Source organism: Phacochoerus africanus, chromosome 4, assembly GCF_016906955.1.
Source record: "Phacochoerus africanus isolate WHEZ1 chromosome 4, ROS_Pafr_v1, whole genome shotgun sequence".
NCBI lineage: Eukaryota > Metazoa > Chordata > Mammalia > Artiodactyla > Suidae > Phacochoerus > Phacochoerus africanus.
Window position 1 is genome coordinate 89,350,040 of NC_062547.1, and position 19,356 is coordinate 89,369,395.

Below are 19,356 nucleotides of genomic sequence, written 5' to 3' on the forward strand. Positions count from 1 at the left end.
ATAGTAGTCAGATTCTTCTCCACTAAGCTACTGTGGAAGCTCCCATATATGAATTTTTATTATTATTATTTTGCTTTTTTTTTTTTTAGGGCTGCACTTGGTGGCATATGGAGGTTCCCAGCCTAGGGGTTGAGTCAGAGCTACAGCTGCTGGCCTACAGCACAACCACAGCAATGTAGGATCCGAGCCGCATCTGCGACCCACACCACAGCTCACGGCAACGCCGGATCCTTAATCCATTGAGTAAGGCCAGAGATTGAACCTGCAACCTCATGGTTCCTAGTTGGATTTGTTTCCACTGCACCATGAGGGGAAGTCCTGAATTTTTTTTTTTTGAATTTTTTTTTTTTATGTACAGCTATAATTTTTTTTTAATTGGCATTTCCCCAATACATTTTTTTTCTTTCTACTGTACAGCATGGTGACCCAGTTACACATACATGTATACATTCTTTTTTCTCACATTATCATTCTCCATCATAGGTGACTAGACATAATTCCCAGTGCTGCCCAGCAGTATCCCATACTTATCCATTCCAAAGGCAATAGTTTGCATCTATTAACCCAAAATTCCCAGTCCATCCCATTCACTTCCCGTTCCTCTTGGCAACCACAAGTCTATTCTCCATGTCTATGATTTTCTTTTCTGTGGAAAGGTTTATTTGTGCCATTTATTAGCTTCAAGATATGAGTGAGATCATATGAAATTTGTCTTTCTCTTTCTGACTTACTTCACTCAGGATGAGAGTCTCTAGTTCCATCCATGTTGCTGTAAATGGCATTATTTCATTGTTTTATGGCTGAGTAGTATTCTATTGTGTATATATACCACATCTTCCTAATCCAGTCGTCTATAGATGGACATTTGGGTTGTTTCCATGTCTTGGCTATTGCGAATAGTGCTGCAGCGGATATACAGGTGCATGTTTTTTTTTTTTTTTTTTTCGAGGAAAGTTTTGTCCAGATATATGCCCAAGAGTGGGATTGCTGGGTCATATGGTAGTTCTATGTATAGATGTCTAAGGTACCTCCATACTGTTCTCCATAGTGGTTGTACCAGCTTACATCCCCACCAACAGTGCAGAAGGGTTCCCTTTTCTCCACACCCCTTCCAGCATTTGTGATTTGTGGACTTATTAATGATGGCCATTCTGACTGGTGTGAGGTGGTATCTCGTGGTAGTTTTGATTTGCATTTCTCTAGTAACCAAGAATGCTGAGCATTGTTTCATGTGCTTGTTGTCCATCTGTTTATCTTCCTTGGAGAAATGTCTCTTCAGGTCTTTTGCCCATTTTTCCATTGGGTTGTTGGCGTTTTTGCTGTTGAGTTGTATAAGTTGCTTGTATATTGTAGAGATTAAGCCCTTGTCAGTTGTGTCATTTGAAACTATTTTCTCGCATTCTGTAAGTTGTCTTTTTGTTTTCTTTTGGGTTTCCTTTGCTGTGCAAAAGCTTGTCAATTTGATGAGGTCCCATAGGTTTATTTTTGCTTTTATTTCTGTTGCTTTGGGAGACTGACCTGAGAAAATATTCATAAGGTCGATGTCAGAGAATGTTTTGCCTATGTTCTCTTCCAGGAGTTTGATGATGTCTTGTCTTTTATTTAAGTCTTTAAGCCACTTTGGAACTCCTGCATTTTTAAATGGTACTGCTATCACCCCTTTACCACCATCCTAGTCAGGTGAAAGTGAGTTTCCAACCCAAGCCCACCTGACTGGAAAGTCCATGTTAGACTCAGGAGCATCTGTTTTCCACCACATCTTGTTTTAGAAAGATAAGACAGTCATGTAAGATGACCTGGGTGGGGGCTTCCAGTGGTGACAGGAAGGAGGCTGTGTATCCCCATTTCCAGATGTCTGGTATCTGTCCTGGTCAGTTCTCCTGAATCTTGAACTTGCCCGTGTTTTATCTTTTGCCTATAGCTACTGTCAGGATTATGAGAGAATTTGCAAGGACCACTGGTATGTAGCTAGAGCCTTTGTCTGAGTCTTATGTCAGAATGACCTCTTCTGTTGGGGTCATACAGCTATGTTGTATGCAGTCGTTGTATGTGGTTGGGCTTGGATCCCAGCCTTTTGCTTTTATTTAATGCTCTAAAGTTGACTAAGTCATGGGAACTTAGGAAGTTCAACTTCCTGTTCTCATTGACCAGGTGCATGTTGACTTGTTTGTAAACAAGATAGTGCATTGGTTAGGGAAACTGACGGCTAACAAAAAGGCCCCCGAACGTTTAATGGCTGTAATAGAGTAGAAATCAGTTTTTCCCTTTGCTTCTTTGCATAAACAATCCATGGCCTTTGCCATTTGAGGGTGGGCCAAGACTTCCATGACACGGGCATTTAGGAACTCCAGAGGCCCCTCAGTCTTAAACATGCAACTCCTAGGACAATTCTGGGCTTTGACCTGCTGCGGGAGGGGAAGAGCATGGAGATGTGTGATTTTGCTTCTTGGGAGTGGGGTCCTCCACTGGCACGTCTGCTCGCATCTCTTTGGCAGAGCTCATTCCCATGGTCTCACTTAACTGCAAGGAAAGCTAACAGATGTTTGTTAAAGACAAAGAAGTATTTAGCGAATGCCTAGCCATCTGTTGCTGGAGATGACAGTTTTCTCTTTTCCTTTATATTGCTGCTGTTTCAATTCTCTTGTAGTTTTTAAAAGCATTTAAAAAGATTCTTATTTAAATTTTTGGATATGCAATACTTTCACACAGTTCCAGAGTTTAAAAGTATAAAAAGATATATAATGAAATGTTTGCCCCTCATTCTTGCCTCACATCTGCCCAGATCCTACTAGATAATTATGGTTATTATTTTCTTCCGTATCCTTCGAGAGACTTTTTTGTTTTAAAAAGCAAAAAATCAGATACATTTGTGTGTGTATGTATCCTTCCTTTTTACATAGACGGAAGCATAATATATACAATACTCCTTACTTTGCTTCTTTCCCTTAGTAGGGTAAGATAATTATTTTAAATTTTGTATTACTTAATCTCAGTGACAAAAGACATTATTGCTACTCTCAAGGAGTTCCTAGTCTAATTTGGTCAAGGTATAATCTTCTAGTGCAGAGAAGGAGAGCCAAGTGATGGAAACTTTTATTCCTAAAATGAAATACTTGTTACTCACTGTGTAGCTCAATACCACAATTTGAACAAACGAAGGATGCTTTTATAGTGGAACTTAAATTTTTAGAAAGCTACTTAAGGGAATTAAGCATGCTAAATTTATTCTTGGCATTTAAATCACAAAATATTTTAGAAAATTGAAAATTGTTGGTGTTAGGAAGTAGGTCCTTGGCTAGATTTTTATGTAATTTTCTAAAGCACCAAGTACATTTCAGTGATAGTTCATTTCTTGAATAGTTAAATAACTTTTATTTTGGTAAACCCATATGGTTAGAGTATGTTTCTATTTTAATTCAGAGCCCTAGCCTAAATGACAAACTAACAGAATATTATGTATATGCTCCACTTAACATTTAGTTTATATTAGCAGAACTAAATGCCATTTTGAACTTCCTGGAACCTCCTGAAATTAACTACATGAAGAGGCCCTATTTATTCTTTGTGGTTTCCCATGTTCCTTGAGCCTGTCAACAGATGTTTACCTGTGGTGACTCTGATCTTACTCAGCCCAGAGAGACACAGTACTGCTTATAAAGGGGAAAGAAGGATGGGGGTGGAGCATAACTGGGAGCTATGAGTCATTGGCATTGACCCTATGCCTCTTTAGCTTTGCTGTGTGGATGTGAGTGAGTGCTCATAGTCACAAAGGGGTACTGATGCTGCCTAGAAAAAAGGGACCCTAAGTGCCTCTATCCAGACATCTGCACTGTTACTACATAAAGATTAAGAAGCATCTTTTGGGATGCATCTATTTAGGAACTGTTAGCTAGTCTCTGCTTCATTCTTTAGTTGCCAAGTTTCCAGTAATTCTTTTTTTTGTGGAGGGGGTCGGGGTGGGAGGGGGGTTCTTTTTAGGGCCACACCTGCACCATATGGAATTTCCCAGGCTAGGGGTCTAGTCGAAGCTCTAGCTGCTAGCCTACGCCACAGCCACAGCAACACAGGACCTGAGCTGTGTCTGCGACCTACACCACATCACAGCTCAGGGCAATGCTGGATCTTTATCCCACCGAGCAAGGCCAAGGATCAAACCCAAATCTTCATGGATACTGGTGAGTTTGTTACCACTGAGCCACAATGGGAACTCCATCTAAGAATTCTTAACCACGGGCCCACCTTCACTCAGGTTTGTTGTTCTAATTTGTATTGTCTCTCTCTGGCAATTTCTGGGTTGTGCAGTTTATTTGAAATAGTCACATTGTGTCTGAGGGTTCCTGAAGAAAGCAAATGCAAATCCTCCCTGAAGGAATACACTCTCGTCTAGGCCTCGGGAATGTCAAAGAGAAAGCTCTGCCATAAGCTCATAAATGTATTACAGAAGACATGGGGAAACAAGTAACCATGAGTGTGAGTCAGCAGAAGTTATAAACAGTACACTTAGAATCCCAAGACCTGAGTAATGGGATTATAAAGATAAATATCCACCTACCATGTTAAAAGAAACACAAAAGAGAATGAAAATATGAACACAGAAAAAAAAATACCATTGGAAGAGATAAGGTTGATTTTTAAAAAGAATTCCGTACAACTTTTAGAAACAGTGGGTGGGTTAGAAGGGAATCAATGCAGTAACTGAAATCCAAGATAATATCTGAAGAAATTACCTAGAGTGTAGCACAGAGAGATGGTGTGATCAAAGATAGAAGAAATTGAAAGGTTAAGTCCGGGATTAGGTGGTCTAACATAATCCTTATCAGATTTCCAGTAGAAGAAAAAGAATAGGAAAAGAGAAAATAATTCAAAGAGATGAAAAATGAGAATTTCTTAAATTTCATGAAAGATGTGAATCCGTAGGTTTAGGAAGCACAGTTGAATCCAACATGCAGTTGAGGACCAAGAAGAAATCCAGATTTTGCTAAATCATAGTGAAACCACATATGACAGTAAGTCAGAGATAAAAACCCTATAGAGAGTAAGAGAGCAAAGAAAGCTCACCTATAAAGCAATGGAAATTACATAACTGATTTGATTATTAATTTCTTTACCCATTCTGGTCTTCATTTGCCTCTTTTGACAGTGTCTTTTGGAGTTATTGTTGTATATTTTGTTGTTGTTGTTGTTGTTGCTATTTGTTGGGCCGCTCCCGCGGCATATGGAGGTTCCCAGGCTAGGGGTCGAATCGGAGCTGTAGCCACCGGCCTATGCCAGAGCCACAGCAACGCGGGATCTGAGCCGCGTCTGCAACCTACACCACAGCTCACGGCAATGCCGGATCGTTAACCCACTGAGCGAGGGCAGGGACCGAACCCGCAACCTCATGGTTCCTAGTCAGATTCGTTAACCACTGCGCCACGACGGGAACTCCCTATTGTTGTATATTTTTTATCATTCAGCTCCACACCCCACGAAGCTTGGCAGCTTGTATGTCTCTTCCTATCATCTGTTGTTTCTATTGATTCTTACTCATTTGGTTTCTTTTTATGCTTGAATGCTTGATTATCTTTGTGTACTGGTTATATTATTTGGAAATTTATTTTAAAGAATAACATGAGAGAGCAGCACTATTCTTATAGCCAAGACATGGAAACAACCTAAGTGCCCATCACCAGACAGTTGGCTTAAGAAGGTGTGGTTTATGTATACAATGGATTATCAGTCATAAAAAGTGCAGCAAGGTGAATGGACCTAAAGAATATTATTCGTAGTCAAGTAAGTCAGAGAAAGACAAACACTATATGCATCAGTTATATGTGAAATCTAAAAATAGTGCAAGGGAATCTATATATAACACAGAAACAGATACACAAACATAGAAGACAGACTTATGGTTACCAAAGAGAAAAGGGAGGGAAGGAGGGGCAAATTAGAGATAAGAGATTAACAAACTACTATATTTAAATATAGAAAAGCAACAAGGTTTTACTATATAGCACAGGAAATTACATTCAGTATCTTGTAATAATTTATGGTGGAATATAATCTTAACAAAACGTGAATCACCTTGCTGTATACCTGAGGCTAATGAATGAATGAATGAATAAATAAATAAAATGAGAGCTAAGATTTTTGTGTTTTCTTCCAAAGACACTTTTTGTTTGCTTTGGGCAGATTCTTGGTGGTACTTCTAATCTGGGAACATCTTAGGTCAAGTTCAGTGTTTGACATGTTTAAATTCATCCAAATGATGCTAACCTAGATTACTTTTACTCTGAGGCCAGCTCATATTTATAGCAGATTCTTCTGGCATGTCTTTTTAGTGCAAAAGTGGCTTTGACTGCTGAATTATTTCTTCGGGTTCTTGTTTTCTTTCAGACTTTGGTATAGTTGTTCCTTACCATTTCGTTAGTCCTTTGATGCTTTTGTGAACATGTTTTTATGTTTTGTTTGGTTTTTTAAGTTGTCCTCAGTGGGAGAGATGATTTGAAAGTACCCATTTCCATTATTACCAAAACCAGAAATCATATTCATGCTCTTTTCAAAGACTCAGGTTTGAGGCCTGAACTAATAATGGAAGGTAGTAGCTGTCAGAAAATTGTTCTATTTAATATTCTGAAAAGGGTGAATTGCCTCTTGGTAAAATGACACCTCATTTGAACATGAGTAATAAAAATCTGTAAAAGCTTGTTGGGTGATTTACAATTTGCAACAAAATAAAGGCTCAGAAGAGCTCTTTAGAATGTAATTTCATAAATAAAGTAAAACCTTTCTTAGCATGATCTTTGCAGAAGGCATCACATTGCGTCTCATTACCCAAGTTACCCCTTCTTCCATCTCTCTCCCTCCCTTATCTAATCATTCACAACTCCTGTTAATTTTACCTCTTTTATATCTCCTGAAACTGTGTGCTCTTTCTATTGCTGTATCTTTTGCCTGAGTTCCGACGTCAGCATCACTCTCCTGCGTTACTGAAACAGCCTCTCACCCGTCTTTGTGCCACTCTTCTTAGGTCCTTTTTGACATCAGCCACTGGTGGCTCCCCTTGCTCTCAGGATAAAGCCAAAGCTCCTTTGTGGTCTGCGTTACCAACACGACCAGGTTCCTGCTTACCTTTCTAGCTCATACTATCACACTTTCACTCTCCATCTTTTGTTTTTGCAGTGAGTGCTTTGTAAGCGCTCAGTACTTGTTCATCAAATGAATGAATGAATGGTGTATGTGAAAGGCGTAGATAGGTAGATTCAAGTAATGAACAGTAGGCCCTAGGAGAAAGCCTGTGATTCATGTATCTACCAGAAAACTCTTTAGGTGCTTGGTTTAGCCACATCGCATGGCTGTGTTAATGTCTGAATTTAGTTTATTCATTCTATCTATTTATTTATTTAGGCTGTGCCTGCAGCATGTGGAAGTTCCTAGGCCAGGGATCGAACACACACCACAGCAGTGACCTGAGCTACAGCAGTGACAGTACCAGATCCTTAACCTTCTGTGCCTCTAGGGAACTCCTAGTTTACTCATTGTATACCATCTGTCTTTAGCAAACCTAGCAAACCTTTCACTAGAAAATTGGATCAAACCACACTGTCTTCCCAATGTTTTATCTTTTTCTTCTCAAATAACCTCATGTTAGAATTACAGAGTCATCCCCACAAATGGCAACCAGTGGGAACAGATTCATGTCCTTACTCTGACAATAGCCGTAGGTGACAGTGTTTCTGAGTGACAGCCACACACAACAGATTCTGGTGTCATCACTCTGCTCATCTTTATATGTGACGCCCACATTTTGTCTTTGGCTCTTTGTCATCCCCAGGACCTCAGGTCCATTGTTTCTTGTCATATGGAATGAAATAAATGACTCAGATGTCCTCTTTTAATTTGTTTAGAATGTATCATGTGGTAAAATCAGTTATAGACAACTCTAAGGCATCTTGGAATAATATCTTTTATCATCCTTTCATTAGCAGTCTACTTCCTGTGTTGTTGACTGTCGCAATCACCAGATCACTCTCATTGACTGCACCAAAATAATTGCTTTCTATTCTGGTGGTCTGACATATTATTGTATTATAGTTATTTGGAAAATGTTCTTACTAATTAAAGAACATTTGTAAGGTATACCAACGACTTTACTTAAAAAGCTTGATTAAAATTTCTATGTATTCATTTGCATTCTGATCTGTTTATAGAAAATAAAAGTGGAATTTTATCTGCTTAATGATGAGAAATTCGTGGTTAACGGTGCCACACACCATCATCTCACCCTCTCTGCCCATGTCAGACATCTGTAATCGATTGTGCTATTCTTTTTTTTTTTTTTCTGGTAGTATTCTTTTTTAATGCAGCCTACTGACCAATCTCATCAGGGACTTCAAGTCTTTTTTTTTTTTTTTTGTCTTTTTGCTATTTCTTTGGGCCGCTCCCTTGGCATATGGAGGTTCCCAGGCTAGGGGTCCAATCGGAGCTGTAGCCACCGGCCTACGTGCCAGAGGCACAGCAATGCGGGATCCGAGCCGCGTCAGCAACCTACACCACAGCTCACGGCAACACCGAATCATTAACCCACTGAGCAAGGGCAGGGACCGAACCCGCCACCTCACAGTTTCTAGTCGGGTTCGTTAACCACTGCGCCACGACGGAAACTCCTGGGACTTCAAGTCTTACTGCCAGTCAGATTTAGCACTTGAGATCCCAGGACTAGCTTCCCTTATATAATCCTCCCTTGTTCACTTTGCACAAAGTACCTTTTGGCATATCTATACCTTAAGGCTTGTCTGAACGTAATTATTTCTGAGCTTGTATTTTGGGTGCTATTTCTCTTTCCCCTAGGCTGTTCTTTGTGGTACCTACCAAAAACCTTTGTAACAGATAAAGATTACTATAATATTGACCCTGACAATGGCTAAAGTGTATTGAGTAGTTTCTAGGTATTGGACACGGTGCTAAGTACTTAGTAAGTATTATTTCATTGAATTGTTACAAAAACTCTGTGAGTTAGGGACCATTATTATTCCCATTTTATAGATGGAGAAACTAGGACAAAGCTAAATAACTGGTAAATGGTAGAACCTCGGTTTGAACTGAAGTTACTTACCTTCTTAGCTTAAATTCTTAATCTTGAGCTATTGCCTTCCTAACAAGTGAAGCCTGCATTAAAGCGGAAGTGAGTCATAGTTGGACATGCTTTTGTCTGTGCTGTCACTAAACTAAAATAAAAACACTACCTTTATATTTTCCCAGAAGATATTTTATAAAAAGTTTTCTGGAAGGCTTAAAATATGATGTAGGTTTTTAAAACCTCTTTTGTTTTATCTTTCTGTATCTTGGACAACCTTTATAATTTTTGAGAGAGTAACTATCTAGCTGCCTTATACATTCACAGATGGCATTATTTTATCTGTTTTCATACCATCTGTAGCATCAACTTCGTGTATTTCAATTGGTGTCATCTTTCATTTACGCAGGAGTGAGTTATTCAAATAAAACCTCATATTTGTATAGCATTTTGGGTAAATGGTAGGGTACAACATTGGTTTATTTTATCACAACAATCTTTTGCAAAGAAAATTTAATTTCTTATTTTTTCACCTCATCTTGATGTACTTTGTAAGTAGTCTTTGGGATTGAATGGAATTCAACACCTACCTACTGAGCACACATCGTGATGTCAGAACCATGGAAACGAAAGAATGGATTCCTGTTCTCACCAAGCTGCCTAGTGGAACAGACAGTGGAGAAGTAATTCAGTTGTGAGTTCCACCACAGAAAGAAAACAGGGTGGTAGGAAATGTTGACAAAGGATGAAATCTAGTCTAGTGGGTCTAGAAAGCCCTTTCAGAGGAGAAGCGAATGGGAGTTTGCCAAACAAAGTAGAAGCTGGTAGGCAGGAGGGAAGGGGACAAGAATCTTGAAGGCAGGGTGAGGAGCAAATGAGGAAACCCTGACTGTGTCAGAGAACTTGGAGTGGCTGAGATGTTGGAAGAAGTTCAGTCTGACTAGAACATAGAATGAGAGGAAGAGAGGGACAGGCAGTCTGAGGTGAGACTCGTGAGGTCAGCAGGGATCAGTTGTCCTACAGGTCAGTTAAGGATTCTGGATTTGAACCTAAGGTTAATGGCAAGTCATGGGTGAGCTCAAAACAGAGGTTTGGTAAGAATAGATTTGGGTTCTAGGAAGACTGTTCAGGCTACAGTGTGGAAAGAGGGACAGAGGTGGATGTGGGGAGGGAAGTTTGGAGGCTGTTTTCAGAGTCTTTGTGAGAAGTGATTTTTACATAGACTGGTGTAGTGGCAGTGGACTTGGAAAGAAGTAAATGGATTTAAGAGGCCACCCCACTAAGGATGGAAGAACTGGTCTGTGTGTCTACAAAGCTCTGGCGTGTTCTCCTTTGCCATGCTGAAACCAATGCCTGTTCTATGTAGCAGAGGATGAGCCAGGGAAAAATGGAACAAAAAGGAGACCTGAAGTTAGTGTCTGTATTGTGAACAGACCTGACTTCACAGGGTAATTTTAAGGATAACAAAGATAAAAATACTCAAGTCAGTTAATTGCAAAATACTCAATTTGAGAGTCATCTAGGCAGGGTTCTGATGTAAGGTTTGCCCTGTTTGATAGCAATAGAACTTAGATAGCCAATTGTCTATGCAGTAGCTGATGTCCCCATTGCCCCCTAAATGTCAGTTCATTCTTTCATTTGCTTGCTTGTTGGTTCATTCATTGATTAAAAAAAAACCATTTACTGAGGGCCTGTTATCCACTAGCTATGTTTGTTTATTTCTGTCTTTATTACCAGTTATGACCATCTTACCTAGTGTAGACCTTAGATGTTTATAGGTGCTGGATGGGCCGTGTATCATTTAGGACACACTGAGTCAGGTTTCCATGTTAAGTTGACAGTGTCTCACCATTTCTTCCCAAGTGGCTCGTGGTTTAGGGTGTAGCCATTGATAAAATGCTGCAGCCCTGGTCTCCTGATGTTGTATGCTCTGCCCTTGCTGGTGCTGCTCCCAGCCTTTGCTCAGATTCAGTGTGCCTAATCCCATTTCAGTCAAACAGTTGATCAGTTTAACCAACACCACCAAGTCTTCTATCAAAGCGTTTGGTTAGCTTACGTGTTTTTTGACTGAGATGGCCAGTCATATCGGTCAGAGTAGAAAATTCAGTTGCCTGTTGTAAACCTATTATATTAGCTGGGTAATACAAGCAATAGTAGCAAATAAATTCTCAGTCTTAGTGGGTCAAACACAATAAAAGTTTTTTTTTTTTGTCTTTTGTCTTTTTTTTTTTGTTGTTGTTGTTGTTGCTACTTCTTGGGCCGCTCTCGCGGCATATGGAGGTTCCCAGGCTAGGGGTCCAATCGGAGCTGTAGCCACCGGCCTACGCCAGAGCCACAGCAACGCAGGATCCGAGCCTCGTCTTTGACCTACACCACAGCTCACGGCAACGCCGGATCCTTGCCCCACTGAGCAAGGCCAGGGATCAAACCCGCAACCTCATGGTTCCGAATCGGATTCGTTAACCACTGCACCACAGGAACTCCTGTTGTTGTTTTGTTGTCGAGGTTTTTGTTTGTTTGTTTGTTTTTTGCCAATATAAGGTGCATTTGATAGATGTGGGAGTGGAAGGTTTTCTGCTCTACTCACAGACCTGGGCTAATGGAATTAACTAGTGGCTCCCAGAATTGCCTGAAGATTACCATACAGTTGGCAGAGGGTGAGAATCAATGTGAAAGAGACGGAGATTTTTAATGGATTAGAAGTGGCTTAATCATTCCCACCCACATTTCATTGGCTAGAACATGGGTACCTGGCCACACCTCACTGCAGGGGAGGCTGGGAAATGTAGTCCGTATTCACCCTGGAGAAAAGGAAAACTTAAGGACCCTGTCTCTGCCCTATCGAGCCAATGACTTTCCTTGTATGGTACCTGCTCTTGGATTTTAATGGTAAGAGGCAGGGAAGGACCAGAGGTATGGAGAAAAAGTCTCCATTGTGCATTTCTAAGTGGCTGCTGTCATGGTGCAGGGCATTAGAGTAGGAAATGGCTACAGTCTGAGTTCCTAACATATCTGATAATTGCCTTTATTCTCACAGGGAGATAAATGCTCGACTTGATGCTGTATCTGAAGTTCTCCATTCAGAATCCAGTGTGTTTGGCCAGATAGAAAGTCATCTACGTAAATTGCCCGACATAGAAAGAGGACTCTGTAGCATTTATCACAAAAAAGTAAGTGTGATAGAAATCAAATCTCTTAAACCTGATAATGTTCTTCAGCTTGAGGACACCCGTTCTTAAAGGGAGAAACATCTCAGATTTTATTTTGTAAAATCTTGTAGGTAACATGAGAGAATCGTTAGAAATTTTAATTACACAAACTGAGGTTATTCCAATTTTTATGCTGTGAAAAGATTGCCCACTTCTGTTAACTAGAGCAACATGTAGAGGCCTTTCTATTACAATACATGATGTTTTCCTGTTTAAACTCAGTGTGGGCCATCATCAAAATAAGAAATTTACTTGTCTAGCTACTTTTACATAGAGATGCCTTATTTCCTTTGACCTCAGAACAACCTTTTTTTTTTTTTCCAGGGCTGCAGCCTTGGCATGTGGACATTCCCACACTAGGGGTCTAGTCAGAGCTGTAGCCGCCAGCCTACACCACAGCCACAACAACGCAGGATCCGAGCCACGTCTATGACCTACACCACAGCTCACGGCAGCGCCCAATCCTTAACCCGCTGAGCGAGGCCAGGGATCGAACCCGCAACCTCATGGTTCCTAGTCAGATTCGTTAACCACTGCGCCACGACGGGAACTCCTAGAATTTTTTTTTTTAATAGGGCCATTCCCACAGCATATGGAGATTCCCAGGCTAGGGATCTATTGTAGCCACAGCTGCTGGCCTGTGCCACAGTCACAGCAATGCCAGATCTGAGCCGCAAGGGCAACCTACACCACAGCTTATGGCAACACTGGATCCTTAACCCAGGGATTGAACTCACAACCTCATAGTTCCTAGTTGGATTCATTTCTGTTACACCACGCTGGAAACTTCTAGAAATATTTTTGTAGAATGATTTTTATGTGCTTAAACGTTAGTTGTGACCTTTTTTTTTTTTCTTTTTTTCTTTTTAGGGCCACACCTACGGCATATGGAAGTTCCCAGGCTAGGGGTTCAATCAGAGCTATAGCTGCCAGCCTATGCCACAGCCACAGCAATGCCCAATCCAAGCAGTATCTGCAACCTATGCCGCACCTTGCCACAATGCCAGATCCTTAACCCACTGAGCAAGGCCAGGGATCGAACCTGCATCCTCATGGACACTATGTCATGTTCTTAACCTTCTGAGCCACAATGGGAACTCTTTTGGCCAATTTTTCATTAGTCTTCTTTTAGGTCTTTCCCAAAGTGTTACTGACTAATAAGTTGTACTTCGGAGAATATTTTCATGCCCCAAAGGACTTACATAACTGTTCCATATGCTTCGGCTAAATTTTGAAAAGAAAGAACAAGCCGAAATTGGGAAATCCTAAACCTCAGGAAAAAAATGTGTGAGTTGGTTATGGGGTTGGTAGAGTCTGTTGTACTTACCACTGCTTGGTGCTCTGTGTTTTTTGCTGGCAATAGCAGAGGCTGTCCTAGTAGTTGAGTTTTACCATTGACTTTTTTGAGGTTACAGAGTGAATATCAAACCATTTGTTATTTTGTTTGACCTTGACCCAGTGGCTGACAATCAGTGCTTATTATCCTTCATCAAGCAGTGAATCTCCAAACACCTTGCCTTCACTACTTGATAGGCTTCATTGAGATGTTAGAGACTTTTGGAAAATTGGAGCAAAGCTGAAAAAAATGATCAACTGCTAATCAAAAGAGCCAAGTCAAAGTATCCATGTCATCAAGATGGCATCATCATTTATGCTGACGTGATTTCTGTTATGGCCTGCTGCTTCTCTTTACACCGTACTTTGATATTTGCATTTCGTAGGTTTTAAAATCCTGGTATATGTCAGAATCTAATTCTTCTTTTTAAAATTGAGGTATAATCAATATATAGTGTTATTTTAGTTTCACGTATACAATGTAGTGATTGGAGATATACATACATAGATATGAATGATCACCAAATAAGTCTAGTTAGCATCTTTCACCATGCATAGCTATAGTGCTTTCTGTTTTCTTGTGATGAGAACTTTTAAGATCTAGTTGAAGCCACTTTTACATATACAATACGATAGTAGCGAGTGTGGTCTCTTTGCTATACATCGCCAGGGCTTATTTATTTTAAAAGTTTGTGCCTTTTGACCACCTTCACCTATTTTGCCCACGTTTCTACCCCCTGCAATGACTAATCTGTGCTCTGTATCTATAAATTCAGGTTTTTTTGTTTGTTTTAAAAAATCTGCATATAAGAAGAGATCATATGCTATGGAATCTAATTCATTTTATTTTATTTTATTTTTTATTACTCAAATGAATTTGGAATCTAATTCATTTTAAAAGTATCCAATATGCAGAGCAGGAGTGACTTTTAAGAGTTTCAAACTAGGAGTTCCCGTCTTGGCTCAGTGGTTAACGAATCCGACTAGGAACTATGAGGTTGCGGGTTCGATCCCTGGCCTTTAAGGATCTGGCATTGCCGTGAGCTGTGGTGTAGGTCACAGACGCAGCTTGGATCTGGTGTTGCTGTGGCTCTGGCGTAGGCCTGAGGCTACAGCTCTGGTTCGACCCCTAGCCTGGGAACCTCCATATGCTGTGGGAGCGGCCCAAGAAAAGGCAAAAAGACAAAAACCAAAAAAACAACAACAAAAAAGAGTTTCAAACTCTACTGAAAGAACTTATGACTCACTCAGAAGCAGTTCCTTGTTGCTGTTTCAATGTTTACAGAAAGAATGTGCCTAAAGAATGATTTGAAAAGTGAAGATTAGAAATGATTTGGTAACAGACCAACTTTAGGAAATCTGAATACTTTAAACCAAATTTGTATAGTTTAGTTAGTGGGCTCTTGGAACATACCATCCAACATATGTCTGTTCTTTATCATTAGATTACTCTAAATAAGTTTTTGCTGTATGCACCAAATGGTGAGTGATATCCTGGGTACAGACTGTGCCAATTATGTGAAATTCATAAAATGGTAAGAAACACTGTTGGGCTGCTGTGGAAGTGGTGAGCCTAGGCCATCTGTCAGTGCTGAAAGTGCTGTGGAATAGGCACAAATAGGTATTTTTATGATGATAATAATAGAGGATACCAAGTGGGTCAACTCGGAAATAAAATAAACATTTCTTTTGGTAGTAAGACTTCAAATTTAAATCTTTGAAAATTGTGCTAGTCATAGGAATTCATATTAACTGCTCAATAACGATTTTGTAAGAAAGTGATACATAACTGCTAAGGATGGTGAATGCATTTAAAGGATTATAGCACTTAGTAAATGTTGAAAGGAGAATGTTTCCAGAATTTTGTAGGCGGCAATAGTTTCTAGTCTAGCCAGACTGCTGCAAGCCCAGAGGCATGTTTTCCGTATGGAGCTTGGGCTGGGGTTCTCCCAGGCCTGCAGTGACCTGTCCTTGCACTTGTGCATGTTTTGTAAAGCTCTTCCACAGAGAAGCTTGCTGCCAGAAATGGGGTTGAACATGAGTGACTCTAGGAGCAACTGCTTACCCTTATCCTCAGCTTTCTTGGCAGCACCATTGAGTCATTTTGCCTACGGAATTTGAGAGCAACCTGCCATGGGCACTTGGGACTTAACTGCAAGCATTTCTGGTTTTTACCTTGCTTCTGTTGCTTACTTAAACTTTTTTTTTTTTTCCTACTCAAATGAATTTATCACATCTGTAGTTGGATAATGATCATAACAATCCAATTTCACAGTATTTCCATCCCATAACCCAAGCACATCCCTCCACCCCCTAAACTGTCTCCATTGCTTACTTAAACTTTATATCATATTAGAGTGTGAAAAATCAATCCCTTTCTTGCCTATCCAATTAGAATAATCGTAAGAGATTATTATTTCAAAATTCTGTTGAAACCGTTCATTGTTTGCTCCTTGCTTTTATTGGAATATGTCATTAAATGACTCTTGACAAATTCTAGGCTGTAAATTATTTCTAGGCTCCACATTGATACAAACAGCTGCTTCCTGTGTGTGTCTTTCCCAACAAACCATAGCCTTCCTGGAGAAGAGGTGTTTTATAATATACTTTGAACTCAACTTTGGTTCAGTTGGACCTAGAGTCTTGTTTTTTTTGTTTTTTGTTTTTTGTTTTGTAATTTACTTCATTCCTTGTAGTTAGTAATTGTCTTTCTTATATTCATTTATTATATATACTGTTTATAGGTACTTACTAACTCAAGCCTACATTGTCCTTTTATCTCAAGATATTTATCTTCATCAAATATTCTGATAGTTTCATTTTCTTGAGTCTTCCTACCTGATCCAACCTGGACTGCTTGTCCTCTGTACCTGTTGACTAGCTTATCATAGATTCCCTTTAATTTCCCTTGAATTGAATCTTGTGTTTTCTGTAACCCATGACGTCCTCTTGGTTCATTCCTTCACTTTGGTGGAGTACATTCTCTCGAAGCATCCTGAGGAAGGGTATTGGAGGTAAGTTTTGAAACACCAATGTTTGGAAATGCCTTTTTTCTACTCTCACGTCTGATTGGTAATTTAACTAGAAATAAAATTCTAGGCTATAAATTGTTTCCTTTTAGAATTTTGTGTTGCTTCATTGTCTTTAATGGCTCCCACTATTATTGTTAAATAGTCTGATGTGATATTGATTTGTATTTCTTTGGCTTTTTTTCTTTCTTTCCTTCTTTTTTCTCTCCCTCTGGAAATGGAAGATTTTCTCTTTGTTCCCAGTATTCTAAAATGTTATGATGATTTGCCATGATTTGGCTCTATTTTCACCTATTGTGTTAGGCCCTTTCAATCTGACAACAAAGTTGTGCAAAATTTTTCTGAATTTGTTTTTTAAGATTTCTTTCTTTCTTCAACACTATTATTTGAGTTGATTGAACCTGTTGGACTGATGATCTAACTTTATTCTGTATTTTCCATCTCTTTACACTTAGGCTTCATCTTCTTGGCAATTTTATCACCTTGATCTTCTACCTCTTTTTGTGAATTTTTCATTTCTACTGTCATGGTTAATTTCTGAGAATTTTTTGGTTGTTGTCCTCTGAATGCTGCTGCTTTTTTTTTTTTTTTTTTAAGCATGACATTCTTGTCTCATGATTACAGTATTCTCTGTTTAACTGAGAATATTGTTATTTTTTTTTTGGCAGATGTTTTCTTCTATCTCTACAGGCTCTATTCTCACTAGTATTTGTTGGTTTGTTTTTTTTAAATAAATTTTATTGGATATAGTTGAAGTTGTGTTAGTTTTAGGTGTACAACAAAGGAAATCAGCCATATATATATGTATATATATATACATATATATATAAAATCTCCATTCCTTTTCAGATTCTTTTCCCATATAGGTCAGCATACACCATTGCATAGTTTACCTAGTACGAGTCCTCTTACACATGGTTTTTTTCAGTAAATACATGCTCTAGTCCTGCAGAATCCGTGGTTGGTTGAATCCACTGATGTGGAACTAGATGCAGAGGGCCCCCTGTACAGTTATACTTGGATTTTTTCCACTGCATGAAGGGTTGGCACCCCTGACCCCATGTTGTTCAAGGGTCAGCTGTCGTCTTCTGTAGGATAGGAGAGTGGAGGATTGAGGGATTTAATTGCTGCTTAATTCACTTTCAACCAATTGTTTTCTGTTTTCCCAACTCTCCTAACCCCAGGTTCTGCTACCAAAGATAATCTGTGCTACCAGTTTCTGAGTCTTTTAGGATTCTGGGTGTAACTCAAGTCGGATCCTAATTTTCCTCGTGGCCAGCTTAAGATTCAAATATCTTGAGTCTTCTAAGTCAATTACCACTTATTCTTTTACTTTGCAGCTTCTAAGGGATTGTTGCTACTGGTTTTTTCTCCTAGTTATTCTTGAGATTTTTTGCTTTCTTTAAACAATCTTGGATTCTAGCTTCAAGATAGAGTGAAATTAGACACACATGTTCAGCCCATTCTCTATCCAAAGCTCCAAATTATTCATGTTCTGTTACAAAATTGCAACAGTATACAGGGATATAGAATAAAGAATAGAAAGTTTCTTTACTACCCTGTATACCCACTACCCAGGGGTAACTAGAGTAAGTTACATGTGTACCCTTCCTGAAAGTTTGTATTTATATTTTTATTTCTATAGAAAAATGTATATAAAGAGCCACAAATGGAATTTTACTGCATAAATACATATATGGTATATAGTGTAAACATATGCTATGTATATTTAATATATGTTGAAATTACGGAGTTCCAAATCAATCTGTATATCAGTATGTACAGATGTCTTTGTTTTCAAACTGTTTCATAGAGTATTACATTAAATGAGTTTTTCCTAATAAGATCTCAATTGCTGAATGTTTCTTTCTAATTCATTTTTTAATATTATTACTAGCACTGCTCCTCTCCATACTCAAATACACATATGTTTTCCCTATTTGCTAAAGTATGTTTTTAGTTAAATTCTTAAGAATGGAATTGTTTCGTCAAAGGGTTTATGCACTTTTTATTATAAATATGTGCCAGACTGCTCTTCAGGAATCTTATGTCTCTGCTAATAGTATAAAAGTGTCATTTTTCACACCCTATATGACTTAGCTATTATCAAACTTTTAAATCTTTGGCAGTCTTATAAGTAAAAAAAGGGATATGGTCATTTTAATTTGCTTGTCCTTATTATCTATGAAGTTAATCATATGTTTGTTGGACATTTTTTTCCTGCGAGCTGTGCATTCAGTTCATGTAGCTACTATTCTTTGGATTATTCATCTTTTCCATGTGTATTTGTAAAACATTATATTGAGAGAATTTTGACCTTTATCTCATGTATTTTGCAGGTGTTTCTCCAGGATTGTTCTTTTTTATTTGTAACATTGTTTACTGTACTTTTATTGAATGGTCAATATATTTTACTTTTTATTACTATTTTTTTATTTAATGATTTTAATTTTTTTTCCATTATAGCTGGTTTACAGCATTTTGTCAATTTTCTACTGTACAGCAAGGTGACCCAGTCACACATACACATGTACATTCCTTTTTCTCACATTATCATGCTCCATCAAAAGTAACTAGACGATCAATATATTTTACAATGAAAAAATACTGAAAAATATTGGCTTTCCTACCCCTGACTCAAATTATTTTCTTTATAGCTTTGAAATATTACCTTACAAAGCCTTTAAGCTATTGATGTAACATTTAGGAGGTATCAGCAATACCTAAT

At 38.8% G+C, this 19,356-nt stretch overlaps 1 protein-coding gene across 3 annotated transcripts in view; it reads left to right on the top strand.

Annotated features, from left to right (window-relative positions):
- Positions 1 to 19,356, top strand: part of MSH3 (mutS homolog 3) — a 185,169-nt gene that overhangs the window by 83,287 nt on the left and 82,526 nt on the right. For all 3 annotated transcript variants that reach the window (XM_047778198.1, XM_047778201.1, XM_047778199.1), the window contains exon 13: positions 12,093 to 12,225. In XM_047778198.1, coding sequence (XP_047634154.1) covers positions 12,093 to 12,225 — 133 coding nt within the window. The remainder of the gene's footprint in view (positions 1 to 12,092; positions 12,226 to 19,356) is intronic.